General features: G+C 43.2%; 1 protein-coding gene across 2 annotated transcripts in view; it reads right to left on the bottom strand.

Moving 5' to 3' along the window:
• SEC24B (SEC24 homolog B, COPII coat complex component) overlaps nucleotides 1-21,290 on the bottom strand; it is a 152,728-nt gene extending 131,438 nt beyond the window's left edge. For both annotated transcript variants that reach the window (XM_082263158.1, XM_082263159.1), the window contains exons 1-2: nucleotides 21,145-21,290; nucleotides 4,264-4,956 (exon numbers count right to left, since the gene is read on the bottom strand). In XM_082263158.1, the coding sequence (XP_082119284.1) occupies nucleotides 4,264-4,956; nucleotides 21,145-21,181 (730 nt within the window). In that variant the 5' untranslated portion in view covers nucleotides 21,182-21,290. The remainder of the gene's footprint in view (nucleotides 1-4,263; nucleotides 4,957-21,144) is intronic.
• Nucleotides 21,291-22,127: the final 837 nt, after the last annotated feature.

Here is a 22,127-nt window from a genome sequence, read left to right as displayed (position 1 = left end):
CATTACAAAGAAAACTTGAGCATGTCCTTGAGGCCTACATACTGTATATTTAAATCGCACCATTAAAATTTCCATGATTGCGGACACACCCCATTCCATAGTGTATGAAGATATAAACTCACCAGCTGCTGTTTCATCACTCTAGATAGTTTGTTCTGAAATAGCCCCTTTGGGACTCTGCTACACAAGGCTACAGTGATAATCACCTGGTTATACAAAGCTGGTTTTTTTCACACATAAATCTGTGAAGCTGCACAGTGAATCATAGTGGGTGGTTTGGAACTGCTGAGCCTTCACTAAACTTAACTGAATGAAAAAAGGACACCTCTAATAGTCCTGCCTCTCCTACAGCCAACAAAAATGAACACCAGCAGAATACAATGTTCTGTTTAGGAATGGGGATCTGCAAAATGTAGGAATGATATATAGGTAAAATAGCTCAAATCTAGTCAATGCATTAAAAAAAACATGCTTTTTTTTTCCTCGCAATTTGTTTTTTACATGGTAACACTGCACCAGAGGAAGAGAGTTCTTTAAATTAATGCACTGTAAATGAATGCACACAGATATTTTGAAACTGAAAACATTCTAGTGTGCTTTCATTCACATTCCTTTGGTGAAATGGTACAATTTATTTTTATTCCTGACTCCTGAGCACATGGCAGATTATTTCCACTCGGATACATTGTATACTTTGCACTTTACTGGGCAGTGCAGAGTTTCCCTACTCTAAGGGCTCTTTCACACGGCCGCTCCGTATGAGAGCTCCGCTGCGGTCCTTTTTTTTTTTTTCATCCGCTCCGTATGCCCGCATATCATCCCATCCGTTTGCGGATGATATGCGGACATAATGTAAGTCTATGGGGGTTTGCGGATGTCAGCGGATGATACCGCTGACATCCGATTTTCCTTCCTTTCCGTTTTTTGAACGGAACAAAAATAGGGTTCTGTTCCGTTCCAAAAAACGGAACAGAACTGACAGGAAGAAAATCGGATGTCAGCGTATGGTATTCCGCTGACATCCGCAATGCCATAGACTTACATTATGTCCGCAAATCATCCGCAAAAAAATAGGATGATTTGCGGACATACGGAGCGCCCGTGTGAAAGGGCCCTAACTGCTATATTTTACTTTAATGAATTGGTTCTATTATCTCACGAGATATTTCCGAGAGATGAGTCATATTGCCTTCATATTGCATGTGGAATCCTTTAATTTAGTGAATTATTGCATAAAGAATCTTAAATCAAAGAAATTACCAAAAAAAATTAAAAATAGAAACAAAGAAAAAAACGTACTAAACTTGCATTTCATTTGTAATCACAATATCGAGACTACAGGACAAAATTTAGAGGATGAATGTATGTGGAAGCTTTAAAATATCAGCATAACTCTTTCTTGTAGCACACTGCATGCACAGAACACCACATGGGACCCTTGAACAACTCTGGAACACTATCAGGGGAACTTATAAAGGGTGTATTGATACCCTTTTAGAATTTTGTTGGGGCGCAACACCCAAAGTCTTAGTGCTTGTGCCCAATTCATGTAACTGTCACAGATAGGTACATGAATTTCTCCGTGCCTGCATCGGGGAAGGAGTGTCCACATCAGACACCCTTTCCCTCCCTGGCCACTGTGACTATCACACTGACAGGCGCTTGACCTGAAAAGTTTCATACTAGGAGTAGGAGGAGCCTAATGGGGAACTGAGAGAATAGTTCCCCATCAAGTCTGACTCGTTTTTGATTGACCACGTATGGGAGTGATCAGATCTAAAGCCACTATAGTGACTTCAAAAATTGCCTCCTACTGTATCACTCAAAAGTGAAGCTATCTTGATGGGAAATTAGTCTCACAGTTGCCCATCAGGCTCCACCAACCCAGTGACATTAATTTTCCAAATATGGGTACTTCCATACAGGTAATGACATCAGCCCTTTGCCTACATTTTGCTTTCAGCCAAAGAATCTCCCAGCCGACACCTAGGGGTAGGAGATAATAGGCCCTGTGTGGGAAATTGTCTTGGACATGACATGACCATTTCCCAGGACAAAACAGCCCGCTCGGAGTACCTGGAATACATCTGTACGCCAGATCAGAGTTGGGTCCTAATTATCACCTGTTTTCTAAACAGAGAGCTGGCAATAATGCTTTAAGAGTTTGTCACCGATATAGTGATAGATTTTAAAAGTGGTTGTAAAGGCTCTGGAGCACCACCGGCAGGGGACTCAAGAAGGAGGTTTAGGGTTGCTCTGTGCAAAACCACTGCATATAGCAGGTAAGTATGGCATGCTTGTTATTTTTATTAAAAAATCTGCCTTAAATATCACTTTAAAGTAAGAACTACCTGAATTTTCCACACATCAGCTTGTTCATTGCAGCTTCAGACAACTATTAACCCCCATGTACTTTTTTTTTTACACAATGTTGCTTTCTAAATCCCCACCTTGGTGAGGATGCCATATACGGCTCCTGGGACATCTACAAGACCTAGCAGAGATCTGCTGTGTGTCTGCACATGCACTGGATCTGCCTTCAAGATGGCAGTGCTGGGAGTAAAGCAAAGCAAGGGTAGCTTTGCCTGCAAGAAGATAGTTTTGTTTTTTTTCTCATGTAGGGACAATTTAAAGGGATTTTAATGATACCAAGGTGGAGATCCTCTTTGACTTCAATACCGAGCACTTTTCCCCCTTCCCGCCCAGGCCAATTTATAGCTTTTAGCGCGGTTGCATTTTGAATGACAATTGCGCAGTCATACAACACTGTACCTAAACCAAATTTATGTCATTTTCCCCCCACAAATAGAGCTTTCTTTTGGTGGTATTTGATCACCGCAATGTTTTTTCTTTTTTGCTAAACAAATAAAAAAAGACCGAAAAGTTTGAAAAAAAAAAAAAAAGTTTTTTTTGTTTAGGTTATAAAATTTAGTAAATAGATACGTTTTTTCCTGCACTGATGAGGCCGCACTGACAGGCACTGATAAGGAGGCACTGATGGGGTGACACTAATATGCAGCACTGATGGGCACTGATAGGCAGCATTGATGGGCACTGATAGGCGGCACTGATGGGCAATAATGGGCACTGGTGGGCAGCACTGATAGATGGCAATGATGGGCACTGGTGGGCAGCACTGATGGGGAGGGCACTGGCGGGCTCCCTGAGCCCCGATTGCCATCCCTGGTGGCCATGGTTGGCATCCCTGGGGTCATGGGTGGGCATCCCTGGTGGCTCTAGTGCCCCCCCCCCCCCAAAGGGGTCTGCACTGGTAATCAATGCTCTGATTACCAGTGCAGACCCCCCTGCCAGGAGAGCCGCAGATCGGCTCTCCTCTACTCGTGCCTGTCAGGCACCAACTGAGGAAAGCCAATCAACGGCACTTCCCATTTACTATGTGAACAGCTGTGATTGGACACAGCTGGTCACATGGTAAAGAGCCTACGTCAGTAGGCTCTTTACCAAGATCGGAGATGCGGTGTGTGTCAGAGTGACACACCGCAGCACAGATTGCCGCTCATAGGACGGCGTGTCAGGATAATGCAACCACCTTCCCGCCCTCAATTCCCTATAGGGCGGGCGGGAAGTGGTTAAAAGAAAAAAAAGGGGAAGAAACTAAAAAGAATAGAACTAGTGAATGGAATGAAAAAGCGAATACATTTTAAAATTAGGTTTTATACACACTTTGTGTGTGGCCTGTAGACAGGGGACATGACTAAACTCCCTTCTGAGGAAGGAAGAGCAGTTCACTATAATGTTGTGGAACAGCCGTTTGTACATGACACAACTATCACAAAAGGAAGTGAATACAGTATTTTTTTAAATCATCCCCAGTGTGGAAAAGGAATGCCAAACTTAGTAGGCACTGTGGAGGGGAGCCTGTACAGAAGTTACTGCAGACAGTGTGGGGAAAGCTGTGGCAGAAGCTAGGGCAGACACTAAACGGGGGTATGGAAAGTGTTTAGTGTTGTGGATTACTGCTGAGAGAACAATGTATACTGGAGAAGTGGACAATGATGCTAAAACACTGTTGGGCTACTGTCCTGGGAACCTGGCAGTGTTGTAGTGCAGAATTCCTGACAGGGTAGGATCTGAGAGATTTGCTTTTCCACTACATCCTGAGCAGCTTGTTGACCTGAGAACTATGTGCTGTAGCTACTGTTCAGCGCTCCACTCTTAGCACTACCAGAAAATAAGTGGTACAGTCCCCATTGAAAAAAGTAACATTTTTAACACACACATCAGAAACAAAAGGCATCTTACCTGAAGTAGATTGTTGATTGGTAGGTGCAAAAGACAAGCTGTGATTTTGAACCTGACCAGCCTGAGCCGTTCTAGGTTCTGCAGAAGGTGCATGGGGTGCACTTTGCCTGGGGAAATCATTAGGATGCAGTGTAGAAGCAGTAGACGTCTGTAGTCTGTGTGCATTGCCAGTCACCTGATTGGCTGATTGAAGGCTTTGGGCAACTACTTGTCCATACTGACTGCTGGCAGGCATTGAGGAGTATTGTGCACCTTGATATAGTGGATTAGATACAACAGGAGAAGAATAGTGACTGGAATGAGCTGGTAATCCCTGAGGAGGACAAGATGAAGTGGCAGAGTATGCATAATTGATGTTACCAGCAAATTCAGGGTATGAATGGACAGGAGCTATAGGAGGAACCTCACCCTGACCTGGTCCAAGTGACGAAGAAACATGATTGCCGGAAGAAAGTCCATGACATGATTGATGCGAGCCTTGATTTGCATTTAAATGATTGGTATGTACAGGTGGTGCGACTGTGTTGTGTGGGGGCAGTGCTGCATAGTTGGCATAGTAATAATCGGGCGCATATTGGATGCTTGTATACGAAGGAGTAACTTTACTCGGCACTTGTGAGTAGAACGCTGGAGAGGCATTGTTAGTTGATTGATAATTTCTGTATCCATATGTCGGCTGAGGCTGAGAAGGGCCTAAAAGCAAACAGATATCTGTCAATTAGTCATTTTACAAACCTTTCACACAGTAAGGCCCCATGCACACAGGCCACCAGCATTAAAAAACAGAAGAAGTTATCTGCTAAGTTTAAAAGAACTTTTATGCTTTCCACACATTTGTATCTGTGTTTAGATGTTCCTGGGCCTAGCTGCATTTACATGAGTAATATCAGGCTAAATGGTCACGGGACATTGTGAAAACCCAGGTTCAGTGCCTTGCAAAAGTATTCACCCCCCTTGGCTTTTTTTGTGTTTTGTTGCCTCACAACCTGGAACATGGATTGTTTGAGGATTTGCATAATTTAATTGACAGAATATGCCCACAACTTTCATGTTTTTTTTTTTTTTTTTGTGAAGCAAACAACAAATAGGACAAAATAACAGAAAAAGTCAATGTGCATAACTATTCACCCCCTAAAGTCAATATTTTGTAGAGCTACCTTTTGCGACAATTACAGCTCCAAGTCGCTTTGAATGAGTCTCTATGAGCTCCATCAAGTTGGTTTGCGCTTGTGAATAGCAATAGTAAAGTCTGACCACAGATTTTCTATTGGATTAAGGTCTGGGCTTTGACTAGGCTATTCCAACACATTTACATGTTTCCCCTTAAACCACTCAAGTGTTGCTTTAGCAGTGTGTTTGGGGTCATTGTCCTGCTGGAAGGTGAACCTCCGTCCTAGCCTCAAATCACACACAGAGTGGTACTGGTTTTGCTCAAAAATATCCTTGTATTTAGCACCATCCATCTTTCCCTCAACTCTGACCAGTTTCCCAGTCCCGGCTGCTGAAAAATATCCCCACAGCATGATGCTGCCACCAACATGTTTCACTGTGGGGATGGTGTTCTTTGGGTGATGTGATGTGTTGGGTTTGCACCAGCCATAGCCCTTTCTTTGATGGCCGAAAAGTTCAATTTTAGCCTCATCAGACCAGAGCACTTGCCTCCATACATTTTGGGAGTCTCCCACATGCCTTTTCACAAACTCAAAATGTGCCATTTTGTTTTTTGCTGAAAGTAATGGCTTTCTTCTGGCCATAAAGCCAAACTCTATGGAGTGGAGTGTATGGCTTATTGTCATCCTATGTACAGGTACTCCAGTCTCTGCTGTGGAACTCTGCAGTTCCTCCAGGGTTACCTTAGGTCTCTGTGCTGCCTCTCTGATTAATGCCCTCCTCACCTGGTCAGTGAGTTTTGGTGGGCGGCCGTCTCTTGGCAGGTTTGCTGTTGTGCAATGCTCTTTTCATTTTGTTATGATAGATCTGATGGTGCTCCTGGGATCATCAAATATTTGGATATTTTTTTTTTTTATAACCTAACCCTGACTTGTACTTCTCAACAACATTGTCCATTAGTTGTTTGGAGAGTTCATTGGTCTTCATGGCAGTGTTTGGTTAGTGGTGCCTCTTGCTTAGGTGTTGCAGCCTCTGGGGCCTTTCAAAAAAGGTGTGTATATGTAATGACCGATCATGTGACACTTAGATTGCACACAAGTGGACATCATTTCACTTATTATGTGACTTCTGAAGGTAATTGTTTGCATCAGAGCTTTTTATGGGCTTCATAACAGGGAGGGGGAATACATATGCACATGCAAGATTTCTGTTTTCTATTTCTAAAAAATAGTTTTATGTATATATTTTTCTCATTTCACTTCACCAACTTAGACTATTGCTTTCTGATCCATCACATAAAATTCAGATTACCAAAACATTGAACTTAAGGCTGTAATGTAACAAAATAGGTAAAAGGTCAAGGGGGGTGAATACTTATTCAAGGCACTGTAGATGTTACTGAAAATCTAGGTGTGCTGTCAGCCATAGCAATTTTTTTACAGGCTTTCAGATGGGTTCAGAAATAGGCTCCTAACACACCTGGAGCCTATATTTTATTCCCACGTGCATGTGGCCTGTATGTGGCCCACTGCCAATCCTATACAGAAAAAAAACAAAGATAGGAGCACAAAATCATACAGACATTCTGTGAGAGCCTATTACAAAAACCATAGCAGAAAATGGGACATACGTGAACAAAAGAAAAGGCTGACTAATGGGACATTTATGTCAAAACGTTGTGAACCCGCAGTGCATGCATTCTTACCCTTCAGTGACTAGTGAAGCAAGATGAACTGCAATAAATAAGCATTAATGCTTCTATCTTATAGAACTAATTTCCTTTCAAATGCACCATCTGACTTTAACCCACTAATCAATACAATATCCATTTGAAACACATGATGCATATTTTAGAACTACTGCCTTAGACAATCTATAAACAATGATAACAGGCTACAAAGTTTGTAAAAAATGTTTTCTGCAAACAGTACAAGGAATTCAATAGTCACATTATGTTCTATAATGTCCTGGCAAATACAGTCCATTGTACAGTATTACAAGGCGAAATTCCAGGAAGACAAACATAGGCAAACTTTCTGTCATAATTAGGACACTGCCTGCTATATACATTTACAGCTAGATGTCATCCATCAAGTTGTCCTAACTTTTTTTTTTTTATTAGCGAAAAACTTTGACAAATGAGGTTTCTATGGGATCCTGTTTTAGACTAATGGCACAATTATGGATTGCACACTTTAAGAATTAGAACTTTTGCTTAAAAAAATCCTTGCAGGAAGGCTTTTATTGGCTCTGTATGTCTCTGGTGTCTTTATTGACTCTGTAGGTAATAAAAGCATCCTACCTGCCTGCTAGCATTCTCCAGAAGATTGTAAACTCAGCCACGCAGGTGCAGCTTAGTGTACAATTTGGCATTCTTTAGCAACAATTTGAATTTACTCCCACGCTCATGCACAGGGGTTGTGTCTTCCCTGGCTATCAAGTCAGTCAATCAAGGTTACTAAAGATGCCAAATCAAAAGACCGGGCACAAATGTCAGTGTCAACTAGGGATCTTGCAAACTTGGGCTGGATTGGAGGTAAGAAAAATGGACTTTATTTTTATCATTTAGTCATTACAGCATATCACAGAAAAAAACGTATTGTGCACTGCACTTGTTCCCACTTTTGGAAATTGTTCTACAAAATACAAACTATGGAAGATGTGTTAGACCAGTCAGGTCAAACCAAACCCACTAATTTAAGTCCCAGCACAGACCACAAAGGCAGTCAGTCACACCTTTATACGTGGGCCAAACTGTGAGGGCCCAATCACACTACAGGACCTCGGGTTACAAACATCCGACTTACAAACGGAGGGAGGTAAAAGGAAGTGAGGAGAAATCTCCCCCTAGGAAGGGAAATTCACTCCTGTAAGAGTTCTTATGGGAAAAAGGTGTCTCCACTGAAGCTTTATCACTAACCCTTGTTTCCACAACAATCCAAAGTTTTAAAATTCCAATTGTCATAGGGACAGAAAGTGAGGTGAAATTATGTGAACATGGGCACAGACAGCAAAACAAATGTTACAGGGGTGTTAACCCTTCCCCATGCTATCCAAAAATGTAAAAATTATTCTTTTGGCTGGAGCTTCACTTAAAAAATGTACCTGTCCCGACTTACAAACAAATTCAACTTAAGAACATGCCTACAGTCCCGATCTTGCTTGCATTGATCTTGCAATGCACTAATATATATATTATATACACACACACACACACACACACACACACACAGTGTCTCACAAAAGTAAGTGCAACCCTCACATTTTTGTACATACTGTATTTTATTATACGCTGGGGAGGGAAAATGGCTAATTGGGCCCAATTTGGGCATTTTTACCTAGGGGTGTACTCACTTTTTTGCCAGCAGTTTAGACATTAATGGCTGTGTGTTGAGTTATTTTGAGGGGACAGCAAATTAACACTGTTAGAGCCGGTTCACACTGAAGCGATCCGACTTTGAGGGGCGACCTGTGAAGTCACGTGCACCGTGACTTCGGCGTGACTTGCAGGGACTTCACATAATGGAAGTCTATGCAAATCACTCCGAGGTCGCCCCAAAGTAGTACAGGACCCTTTTTCTAAGTTGGAGCGACTTGTGTCGCTCCTATTAGAACGGGTCCTGTACTACTCAATGGACCGCGACCTACCGCGACTTGTCAGGCTGACAAGTCGCGCTAGTCTGAATGGGCTCTAATACAAGCTGTGCACTCACTACTTTACATTGTAGCAAAGTGTCATTTCTTCAGTGTTGTCACATGAAAATATATAATAAAATATTTACAAAAATGTGAGGGGTGTACTCACTTTTGTGAGATACTGTATATATGTTCCTCCAAAGCAACAAATTCTATAAATCTACTTTGTATGCACAAAATGGATTTAAAACCCAAATATTACTTGTAAAAGTAGGAGTTACATCATCACTGGGCTGTGCAGAGAACAGAGCTATAGCAGCAGTCTCCACCCAATACAGGTCATCTGCATAAAACTAAAGGAGGGGGAGGTGACAAGACCAATCACCATCCACAAGGAAAGAGAGCAGCAGTAACTGGTCTTTACAAAAAGATGCTCCTGCACAGAAGATTTCTATGCAGATATGAAAGATATACACAAAAGACAGCAAGATTCAATTAAGAATACATGTGCCTCTTGTATTTAGACAAGATTTGCTTATCCTGAAGTTCAGGTTTAAGCTTTGAAAATGAAAGCTTGAGTCTGACTGGCTGCCATGCACAGCTGCTTCTGATTCGGTCTGCTCCAATATTAGTAAATTTCCATTACCTTGACGCAATACATGCGTTTTTGTGTGCTTGCACATTGAGTTAGCCAGATCTTTCAAAAAGAATGGGCTATAGTGCACCTCAATGCATCAAAATTTAGGGCACACTGCACCTTCTTCCACACAAAATCTACTGCTCAACAATCACCTTCTTCTGCACATATCTACTGCTCAGCGTCAACAAATTCACTGATCAGCTGTACCTTTTTCAGTACAAATTCATTAGCCATGCTACTATAGCCTAGTACACACGGGCCAAATGTCAGATGGCATCGGCCGGTCCAAAAGAAACCAGCACACATTCGGCCCGTGTGTACTGCAGCCAGTTCCAAAGAAGTGGAGGGGCATGAACGAAAAACGTCTGCCAATCGGCCCCCGACCAGCTCTCTCAGCCACTGGCTGAGAGCGCTGACGGGAGTGTTCTGGCGGGGCAGCCATCCCCTGTCAGAACACAATAGCACAGCAGGGGAGACTGCTGTACTAACATTGCATAGCTAGTACAGTGGCTCCTTCTAAACTATCAGTTTCTTTTAATTCAGCCCTGCTGGTTTAATTGAAAAAAATAAAAATAAAAATAAAAATAGTAATGTGTATTAGGCTTTACTCAGCACAGACAAGAAAAATGACTTTGCATCTGTGCTGATGTGATCAGATTTCAGCAAAGTGTTGTATGCAGGCAATGCATACAACCTTGTAACTAACCACTCTTCTCGCTCCACACCACAGCTTAGTCTTTGGAAATGGGATGGAGCCTTAGTGGTTTTGCAAATGATGGGGGCAAATAGAAGTGTGCAATAAGGGAGAAGGGGGCATTTTGGTTCACCTATCAGGCTCTGTGAACCTGTATGTGCAAAACAAACCACATTTTAGGTCCTGGGTGGGTAACACCCTGAGTGCAGCCCATCTGGGCCAACACTTACCTCCCTCCCTAGCCTTTCCATTGATCTTCATTGAACAGACCTGCCTGCAGCCACACATTCTTTTTTACGAAAGTGTCTCTACCAGGTCCTCTTCATCGTGTGCATGCCCAGTTTATATCTTTGGGCAGTTTGTACTGTGCAGGACTGCTGAAGGCCAATGTGAATGTGACTTCCCATAGGCATGAACAGGGTCCCTGCACACAGTTAAAGTGGTTCTAAAGGTAAAAGTTTTTTTACCTTAATTCATTTTCTGCATTAAGGTAAAAAATGTGCAATGCCTGTGCCTCACCATCTATCCTTTCCTAAACACCTATTTGAGTCTTCTCTTGATCCAGTGCTGACCCTTGTGCAGCAGCGCTGCTCCTCTCTTCCTGCATTCATAGGAGTCTCTGAGAGCAGCTGGAGCCATTGGCTCCTGCTGCTGTCAGTCAAATCCTGTGAGGAGGGAGCAGAGGCCTTAGCCAAGCCGCATTGTGTCTATAGGCACACACAGCTTGGTTCAGGAGAGCACTTGCACAAGTGCCCCCTCAGCACACAGATGGCTGAGAGGGCACTCCGAGAAGACAAGGAGCCGATAGCACTGGCGGAGGACCCCAAAAGAGGAGGCAAGAGACCATTCTGTGCAATATCATTAGAAAGAGATGGCCAGCAGACAGGCAGAACTCAAAACATGAAAAGGAGATTTTTCAAGTAAACTTACACTGAATTGTCAATGAATACTGTTATTACAATGGTGATGTTATAAAATCAAAGTGTATGCTGTAACCATAGAACTCTAAAAGTGTAAGATCACTTTTACAGAAAATCTGTAAGGTGACCTTACCCACTTCCAGCCGAAGGAGGTCATACGAAGTCCTGTACTTTGAGTGGGGATTTCTAAATGATGCCTGCAGCTGCAGAGGCATCATTCAGATATCATATTTTGCAACCGGCGATTCCATTCACCATAAGAACAATCTTAGCGGCAGTTCAGCCACTTGATCGTTCTTACAGGCAGCAGGGGGAGACATCCCCTCCCACTGCCCTCCGGTACTTCAACCGACTCGCCGGAGAAGGAATCCACCGGCAGCGGAAGTTCATCATAGAGGATACCGAGGACCAGATGGTCCCAGGCAATCTCTATGACTTTCCAAGGCCCAGGCACGATGTTATGACATCACGTCCGGCCTGGCAGTTATAAATACTGCCGAGATCTCGGCTGGAAAGGCTGAGATGATTTTTTTCTTTTGATCTGAGTCTTTCATGCCTAGAGGAGAGATGCGGAGACTTAAATACCCCACAAGAGGACCGGTCATGCCCTATTCTTATTAAAAGGGATGTTAGATTTGAATATGCCCTGCCAGATAGCAGTATTACTGGGCGCCAAGTTAGTAGGGAAAGTGCCACATCCTGAATATTAGAAATTGTTGGGGAAGTATGGACTTTATAGGCACTGGTTAGTTAAAAAATACAATTTTTATTAAATCGACAATTAAAAAAAGAGAGAAAAAGAAAAAAAAAAACATAAACATACATAGAATGACTTGCCTCACATAGGCATATGTAACAGTAGTTCAACAACCACAATGTTGATAAAGAAATATGCAGAATTAATTAAATACAGTAAATATCTGAATGTATACGTCACATCATATAGGTCTCACAGACGATGACAAAGGCTTGTACTGTCGTCCTTGAGGTCCACTTGTGCGACATCTAATTTGTAGACAATTTATGCAGCCAGAATGCTCTACATGTTTTGCTTGGAAAACAGCTTCCTCTGGAGCTACTGGTACATTTATTCTGGATATATCCAAATAATGATTCAACGAAAGCCAATAGGATAAAAAGTAGGTAACGAGGAGGTGGAGTATGATGCCAAAAATGTCCAAAGAGCTGGTAATAAGTATTTGTAAGGAAATCACATTGATTTGATTAAACTACCCGGTCATATACGAGTTGGATATACGGGCCTGAAGATAGGTAAGCCCACTAGTTCATATAGTGACAAGGATAACTTGAAGTCAGTACCAAAGAGTCTCCGGACAGGGCATCTCCTATCCTCCCCGGATGGGGAACCGCCGCCATTTGCAGCCAAACCTTTGCAAGGACCGTCCGGAAGGACAAAGAGAGTCCGACTTCCTGAAGGACTCAGTAACGGTCAGATGAACCTTTATTGCCCGAACCACATCCAGAGAGTGCAAGGCAATCTCCTTGGGATGTTTAGGCTTAGGACATAAGGAAGGCAACACAATGTCTTCATTAAGATGAAAATCCGACACCACCTTAGGGAGAAAAGACGGATTAGGTCGGAGGACTACTTTATCCCTGTGGACCACCAAATAAGTCGAATGACAGGACAGCGCAGCCAACTCAGAGCCACTAGGAAGGCAACCTTCTGTGACAAAGAGAGCAGAGAAATCTCCCCAATATTCTCAAAAGGAGGCTTTTGAAGAACAGACAAAACCAGATTAAGATCCCAAGGCAGTAACGGGGATCTCCTCGGAGGGGCCCAATGACGCACCCCCTGAATGAAGGTGTGAATCAAACTATGAGTAGCCAACGGACGCTGGAAGTAAATAGCCAAGGATGAAACCTGGCCCTTGATAGTACCCAACGCTAAGCGCTGCTCAACCCCTTTTTGTAAAAAGGCCAAAACCCTAGCTATAGAGAACAAGCGAGGGTGCAGCTGCAGCAATTCACACCATAAAATGTACGATTTCCATGTACGATGATAGATCTTCCTAGATGTCGACTTCCTGGCCTTCAAAAGGGTAGGAATCACCGAATCAGCACCTTGCTTTCAACAGCCAAGCTGTTAAAGCAGGATGGAAGATTGGTCCTTGAGACAGTTGATCTTCCTGCAGAGTAATATGAAAACAAAAGGAAAAATTTGGGACTCTAATTGAGACAAGATGGCGTTGGAAGATTAATCATGGTTAAGAACCATACGTTTATTAAATAATAACAAATAGAAAACATATATCGATGGCAGCATCCATATGCACTACCACATGTATAACACCCAGCAGTACAGTAGACAATCAAGGTAAAATAGTACATTATATAATCATAGGGATACATAATTGGAGCCCATTTGGTAATAACAGAGACATAACATATTCAAGAGTTGACATCTAGGTGAAAATGGTGAAAAAAGGGAGGTGCAAGGTGAGAGTGAATGTAAGGATAAGAACAGGCAATATGGATGTAAACCTGTATTGATGAGCGCCTCACCGCAAGTGGATAAAGAAACAAGGTGATAGAAAATAAACACCAATGTGCTGTACCAGACTGCCAAGAATGGCTAAAAAAGCTCATATCCTCAGTCCCTTTACTACAGCTCCCGGTGCAGACTACATGGGCATCGCCTCTTTTGTGACGGGTTACCGTTCCATATACAGTGGCTATGTAAGTACTACACAGGGAAGGTTCACTTGTTCCCTCTCTGGTTACCCTGTTACCTCCCCTTTCCCCTAAGTGTGGACCTATCAGTTATTCTTACATGTTTTATTTTAGATCCATGATGCATTTGCCCCTGAAGAAGTGATGATGATCATGAAACGCGTAGGGCCTTATGATGCATCTGAATTTTACTATATTATACTAGTTGCTATCACGATGGCACACTGCTATGCTCTACGATATGCATGTATAAACAGCATTAGATGTCAACTCTGGAATATGTTATTCTCTGTTATTACCAAATGGGCTCCAATTATGTATCCCTATGAATATATAATGTACTATTTTACCTTGTCTACTGTACTGCTGGGTGTTATACATGTGGTAGTGCATATGGATGCTGCCATCGATATATGTTTTCTATTTGTTATTATTTAATAAACATATGGTTCATAACCATGATTAATCTTCCAACGCCATCTTGCCTCAATTAAAGTCCCAAATTTTTCCCCTTGTTTTCATATTGATCCAGGGATGGAGACTTCCTTACTATATGTCTCATATAAAGTCCCAAACTTTCTTTCTCCTTCTTGCAGAGTAAGACGCCATGGAGGATCCACAACCATTTTTACCAGCTCTGCTTACCAAGACCGCGAGGCCAGTTTGCTGCCACCAGAAAGGCCGGAATGCCTTCCATCGGCACCCTGCGAGAAAACCTCGGCAGGTGAACTAGCTGAGGGAAGGCATATATGAGGCAATACTGACTCCAAGGAGCCACCAGAGGGTCTGTGGCTTCGGCCAGAGGATCCCGAGACCTGGCCACAAACCTCTGAACTTTCCTGTTGAGGCGAGACGCAAACAGATCCACCTCCGGAGTCCCCCACCGGGCACACAGGAGATGAAACACCTCCGGATGCAGGGACTACTCCCCCTGATCCAACACCTGACGACTGAGAGCCGGAACATTGTGATTGTGTTCAACCCACACCAGAATCTTGGCCGCCTCTTTGGCCACCAGGGCACTCCTGGTGCCCCCTTGATGAATGATGTAAGCCACGGCCGTGGCATTGTCAGACTTGAACCGAACCGTAGCTGCATAAGTTTTTTTTCTATTAAATCCAGTGGGTTGAACAAAAAAACACCCAAAAAACTGGGGAGCTTGCAAGGAGCTTGCTATACTATGTGACGTTAGTACAACTGAGCTTTTGCGTTCTGACAGGGGGACGGACCGACTGGTCCAGCAATCTGGGGTTCTGAAATCTGCAGCACTTTCAGGATGGATGTGAACAATTTACTCTGACAGCACCGGCCAATCAGAATCGGTCACATCCATCCTGGAAATGTTACACAGAGAAGAGGGAGAAGAGTGGGGAATTAAAATCCCTAGATCGCTAGCCCAGCTGCATGGGTGCTGACAGCTCAGCAACCCTGGAGGTAAGTATGGCGGGGACCAGGGGGTGGTGTGGGTGTCCTGTGTTAGCTCATCTTTATATTGCTTCTGTAAAGGATAACACTTTAAAGTGGAAGTCCAGGCCTATTTCTAGCTAAGCGTAAACCTACTCCCACCCCCTTCTAAACCCTATTCTATCTACCCTGTAAAAAGAACATGTTGATAATTACCTATTCTGAGAGCCAATTGGTTTGGTCATATGATCTCTATAGCAGCCAGCTTCAGTGAAGAGGAGAGAATGACGACAACGGCTGCAGAGCCTGGGCACTGACATCACCCACAAACTTACTATGGAGCATCCATTCTCATTTGTCCCTCCTCTACACTGAATATGCAGCTGACAGTCGATCATGTGACCGGACCGTTCTCGGAATAGGTAAGTATACACATCTTCCTTTCACAGGGTAGATATAAGGGTGTGGGAGCAGATTTAAAGTGGAACTTTAGTCAGAAAATTAAGTCCTGCTAGATGACTTCAGGCCGACCCCTTTTGCAGGTATCACTTTAGAAACCATTCAATTTAAGAGCCTATATGGTATAAATTCCAGTAATACACTATCTCACCCTGCTCTGCACATGCTAAATTGCATTTTTAGGCACTGTGCAGAGTTTGTAGAGGCTGATCTGCTGACAGCCTTAAAGCAGTATTAAACCCTTCTATCCTTTACAGCCAAGAAAGCTGCTTCTGTTTGATCTACAACTGCCATGGTGCTGCACACATGATCAGTTAGAACACCAGACATTTGATGGTTTGACAGTTTGGTTGAAGAAACAAGAAAATGTGACAGTTAGCAATCCCGGCATTCCAGGAATGCAATTGTCTTTTTAAACTGTTACGGCTCGTTCACACCTTACGTGCATGACAAACTGATGGGGACTAAAGGGAAAACTGCGCACATGTCACTTTCAGAGACATCAGTTTTGATGAGTGTTTTAGTGAGTTTTATGCACGATGACATCAGATTTCATGCGCGTCAGTTATGTGCCCTGTTCACACCAATGTTGATGTCATGTCAGTTTTTTCCTGTGCAGAAAACTGCATACACGTTGCAGATTCCTGATAAAATCTGCACGTGATACCAGTGATGTGGTGTGAACAGGGCACATCGAGAACTATTTTTTTGTGCCCTTACAGAACGCATGCAGAAAACTTACATCTCTGCCCCATGGTATGAATGAGGCCTTAGATCCATGGGTTTAGTTCCGTTTTATGATTTACTTCTGCTCAGGGGTTCTGGGCTTCAGCAAAATGGTAGCATCCAGAAGAGGAAACAGGAGCAATGCTGGAGGCAATTTACAGCACACGCTAATTTGGTAGCTTTATTATTTATGTAGACTATATGTTTCTTGCTAAAGAACATTATTTTTTTATTTTGTTGGTATGGGTGAAGTTCCTCTTCAAAGTAGAACCATAGGCAAAACTTTTTTTTTCATTTTGGATAGAGTAAGGGAGGGTTATGACCTCTTGTCTGATTTTTCTTCACCATGTGTGTCCCATTGCGGAGATTCCCATTCACATCCTGTCCCATAGCTAAACAGGAAGTGAGTGGAAATCCCCGCAAATTAAGGGTATTTTTTGGGGATCCCGGGTCACCAGAACTAGTGTCCCCATTGGAAGATTTCCCCTCTATTTTACTGTATTAGGGACAACCCAAAATTTAGGACTTTGTTTTACTTTCACTGATGTAGGTGAACAGGACAAACAGAGAAGGTGAATCACCATAACAGGGGCATATACAGTAATAAAAACTGTCAAGTATTTTAATTAGTCTTTTGCCTTTAGTTATACTTTAAGCTTAGTTACGATAGGCTGAACTTCCACTTTCAGTATGCCATGTGAACAAGGCTTTAAAAGTCTATAAGGACAAAAAGTAGAATACAAGTCCAGAGTACAACCATGCGAAAAAGACTCTGAAAAACCCGGCAACGCTCGCACTGGCTGCAGACCTTGATAGCCCTCTGAAAAGTGATTACTCTTCAGAGGGCAGGTGACAGGTGGATGGGAGACAGAAACATAGAAGTGCAATGGCAGAAAAATGACTGAGTGGTCCATGGAGTGTGCCCTTTACTTTTTTGACATGTCACCTCCTTTTTTAACATTGAAAAGCCCACATAAACAGGCATTGTGGTGCAATCTATTTACTTGAACAGGTCATGTTCAATGCTGGCACAGTAGAATTTTTTACATCCTCTCGCCATCACAACGTATTTATCGAAGTAAACTGAGCCTAGGATTGCAGTATATAATAGAATGATAAGCTCCTTCTGCCTCCTCCCCCACTATGCTGCCCCTATAGACAGGCAGCTTTTCCAAACCATGCTCAGAGGGCTCTATAAAGGAGAGACCAGACAATGGGAGAAAGCTTTGCTCTATGGGAGGATGTATCCATTGTGTGCAGGTCTCAGGGAGGATGCCAGGGAGGACGGAAATTACTGTACCCAGCCATACACACAGCCCCAGAATTATAGCGCCCAGTCATACACACAGCCCCAGAATTATAGCGCCCAGCTATACACACAGCCCAGAATAATAATGCCCAGCCATACACACAGCCCCAGAATTATAGCGCCCAGCTATACACACAGCCCCAGAATAATAATGCCCAGGCACACACACAGTCCCAGAATAATAATGCCCAGGCACACACACAGCCCCAGAATAATAATAATAGTGCCCAGCCATACACACAGCCTCAGAATAATAATAATAATAATAGTGCCCAGCCATACACACAGCCCCAGAATTATAATGCCCAGCCCCAGAATTATAATAATGCCCAGCCATACACACAGCCCCAGAATTATAATAATGCCCAGCTATACACACAGCCCCAGAATTATAATAATGCCCAGCTATACACACAGCCCCAGAATTATAACGCCCAGCCATACACACAGCCCCAGAATTATAGCGCCCAGCCATACACACAGCCCCAGAATTATAATAATAGTGCCCAGCCATACACACAGCCCCAGAATTATAATAATAGTGCCCAGCCATACACACAGCCCCAGAATTATAATAGTGCCCAGCCATACACACAGCCCCAGAATTATAATAATAGTGCCCAGCCATACACACAGCCCCAGAATTATAATAATAATAGTGCCCAGCCATACACACAGCCCCAGAATTATAATAATAATAGTGCCCAGCCATACACACAGCCCCAGAATTATAATAATAATAGTGCCCAGCCATACACACAGCCCCAGAATTATAATAATAATAGTGCCCAGCCATACACACAGCCCCAGAATTATAATAATAATAGTGCCCAGCCATACACACAGCCCCAGAATAATAATAATAATAGTGCCCAGCCATACACACAGCCCCAGAATAATAATAATAGTGCCCAGCCATACACACAGCCCCAGAATTATAATAATAGTGCCCAGCCATACACACAGCCCCAGAATTATAATAATAATAGTGCCCAGCCATACACACAGCCCCAGAATAATAATAATAATGCCCAGCCATACACACAGCCCCAGAATTATAATAATGCCCAGCCATACACACAGCCCCAGAATTATAATAATGCCCAGCTATACACACAGCCCCAGAATTATAATAATAGTGCCCAGCCATACACACAGCCCCAGAATTATAATAATAATAGTGCCCAGCCATACACACAGCCCCAGAATAATAATAATAATGCCCAGCCATACACACAGCCCCAGAATTATAATAATGCCCAGCCATACACACAGCCCCAGAATTATAATAATAGTGCCCAGCCATACACACAGCCCCAGAATTATAGCGCCCAGCCATACACACAGCCCCAGAATTATAGCGCCCAGCCATACACACAGCCCCAGAATTATAGCGCCCAGCCATACACACAGCCCCAGAATTATAGCGCCCAGCCATACACACAGCCCCAGAATTATAATAATGCCCAGCCATACACACAGCCCCAGAATTATAATAATAATAGTGCCCAGCCATACACACAGCCCCAGAATTATAATAATAATAGTGCCCAGCCATACACACAGCCCCAGAATAATAATAATAGTGCCCAGCCATACACACAGCCCCAGAATTATAATAATAGTGCCCAGCCATACACACAGCCCCAGAATAATAATAATAATAATGCCCAGCCATACACACAGCCCCAGAATTATAATAATAGTGCCCAGCCATACACACAGCCCCAGAATTATAGCGCCCAGCCATACACACAGCCCCAGAATTATAGCGCCCAGCCATACACACAGCCCCAGAATTATAATAATAATAGTGCCCAGCCATACACACAGCCCCAGAATTATAATAATAATAGTGCCCAGCCATACACACAGCCCCAGAATAATAATAATAATGCCCAGCCATACACACAGCCCCAGAATTATAATAATGCCCAGCCATACACACAGCCCCAGAATTATAATAATGCCCAGCTATACACACAGCCCCAGAATTATAATAATAGTGCCCAGCCATACACACAGCCCCAGAATTATAGCGCCCAGCCATACACACAGCCCCAGAATTATAGCGCCCAGCCATACACACAGCCCCAGAATTATAATAATGCCCAGCCATACACACAGCCCAAGAATTATAGCGCCCAGCCATACACACTGCCCCAGAATTATAATAGTGCCCAGCCATACACACAGCCCCAGAATTATAATAATAATGCCCAGCCATACACACAGCCCCAGAATTATAATAATAGTGCCCAGCCATACACACAGCCCCAGAATTATAATAATAATGCCCAGCCATACACACAGCCCCAGAATTATAATAATAGTGCCCAGCCATACACACAGCCCCAGAATAATAATAATGCCCAGCCATACACACAGCCCCAGAATAATAATAATAGTGCCCAGCCATACACACAGCCCCAGAATAATAATAATAGTGCCCAGGCATACACACAGCCCCAGAATTATAATAATGCCCAGCCATACACACAGCCCCAGAATAATAATAATAGTGCCCAGCCATACACACAGCCCCAGAATAATAATAATAGTGCCCAGGCATACACACAGCCCCAGAATTATAATAGTGCCCAGCCATACACACAGCCCCAGAATAATAATAATAGTGCCCAGCCATACACACAGCCCCAGAATAATAATAATAGTGCCCAGGCATACACACAGCCCCAGAATTATAATAATGCCCAGCCATACACACAGCCCCAGAATTATAATAATAGTGCCCAGCCATACACACAGCCCCAGAATTATAATAATAGTGCCCAGGCATACACACAGCCCCAGAATTATAATAGTGCCCAGCCATACACACAGCCCCAGAATAATAATAATAGTGCCCAGCCATACACACAGCCCCAGAATAATAATAATAGTGCCCAGGCATACACACAGCCCCAGAATTATAATAATGCCCAGCCATACACACAGCCCCAGAATTATAATAATAGTGCCCAGCCATACACACAGCCCCAGAATTATAATAATAGTGCCCAGCCATACACACAGCCCCAGAATTATAATAATAGTGCCCAGCCATACACACAGCACCAGAATTATAATAATAGTGCCCAGCCATACACACAGCCCCAGAATTATAATAATAATAGTGCCCAGCCATACACACAGCCCCAGAATAATAATAATAGTGCCCAGCCATACACACAGCCCCAGAATAATAATAATAGTGCCCAGCCATACACACAGCCCCAGAATAATAATAATAGTGCCCAGCCATACACACATCCCCAGCCTCTCTCACCGTTTTGCTGGGCGGCGGGGGGACCTGTGGCGGACATGTTGTCAGCTCTGAAAGGAATTCACACCAACGTTGCGTCACCGATACGTGTCGTCCCGGGGCCCACAGTCTCTCACGTCACCACCGCAACCACCGGCTTGCAGGAGGAGCCAATGGCCAACTCTCGGAGATCCTGAACGTCATGTGACCTGCTCGCAGCCTGCCACTTGCTGAAAAGACGTGTGCTGACATGGCGGTGCGACACCTAGAGGACGGAGGAAGCATGTCCTACTAGAAAGACATAGAAAGTACAATGATTGCCTAAGACGGAGCCAGTAAATGTATTTTACAAAAAGAGTTTTCGACAGAACACCGGCAGTCATGTGTATTTATATTTATAACAAAACATAGAACATAGGTGATATAAGATACAGCGGATATATATATACACAATACTCAGTGACACATGCAGATGCTTTCCTAAGTAGGGGATGTAGCTCAGTGGTAGAGCGCATGCTTTGCATGTATGAGGCCCCGGGTTCAATCCCCGGCATCTCCACATATGTTTTTTTCCACCCCCCCCCTCATTTTCTGTGTACTATGAATTACAATTCATATATTTTTTTATCAATATAACTGAAGTCCACAGTGATGATTTGGAAATATCAATTGTAATTTTGTGAATGATTGAAGTACAATAAATTACACTTTTTTTTTTTTTTTACAGCTGACATTTGAAGAAAAGTCGTTTGAAATGTCAAAATGGAACTATACCCAAAAAATGTAACTGTTTCCACAAACAGTCACATTCAAGGCATTCTGAGAGTTTTAACGGTCACAATTGCTTGTGTTCTCTCTCAACTGAACTGTCAAGCCATTAAAGAGGTTGTAAACCTGGGTGGAAAAAAAAACCTGTAAGACATAGACATAATGAGCTAGTATGCATGGGATACTAGCTCATTATAAAACACCTTAGAATGAAGCCCTCCAGCGGAGCCGGCACACCG

Source organism: Pelophylax lessonae (assembly GCF_965119305.1).
Source record: "Pelophylax lessonae genome assembly, chromosome: 1".
Lineage (NCBI taxonomy): Eukaryota > Metazoa > Chordata > Amphibia > Anura > Ranidae > Pelophylax > Pelophylax lessonae.
The sequence above is the reverse complement of the archived record's forward strand: the minus strand, read 5'-3'. Positions and strand labels throughout refer to the sequence as shown.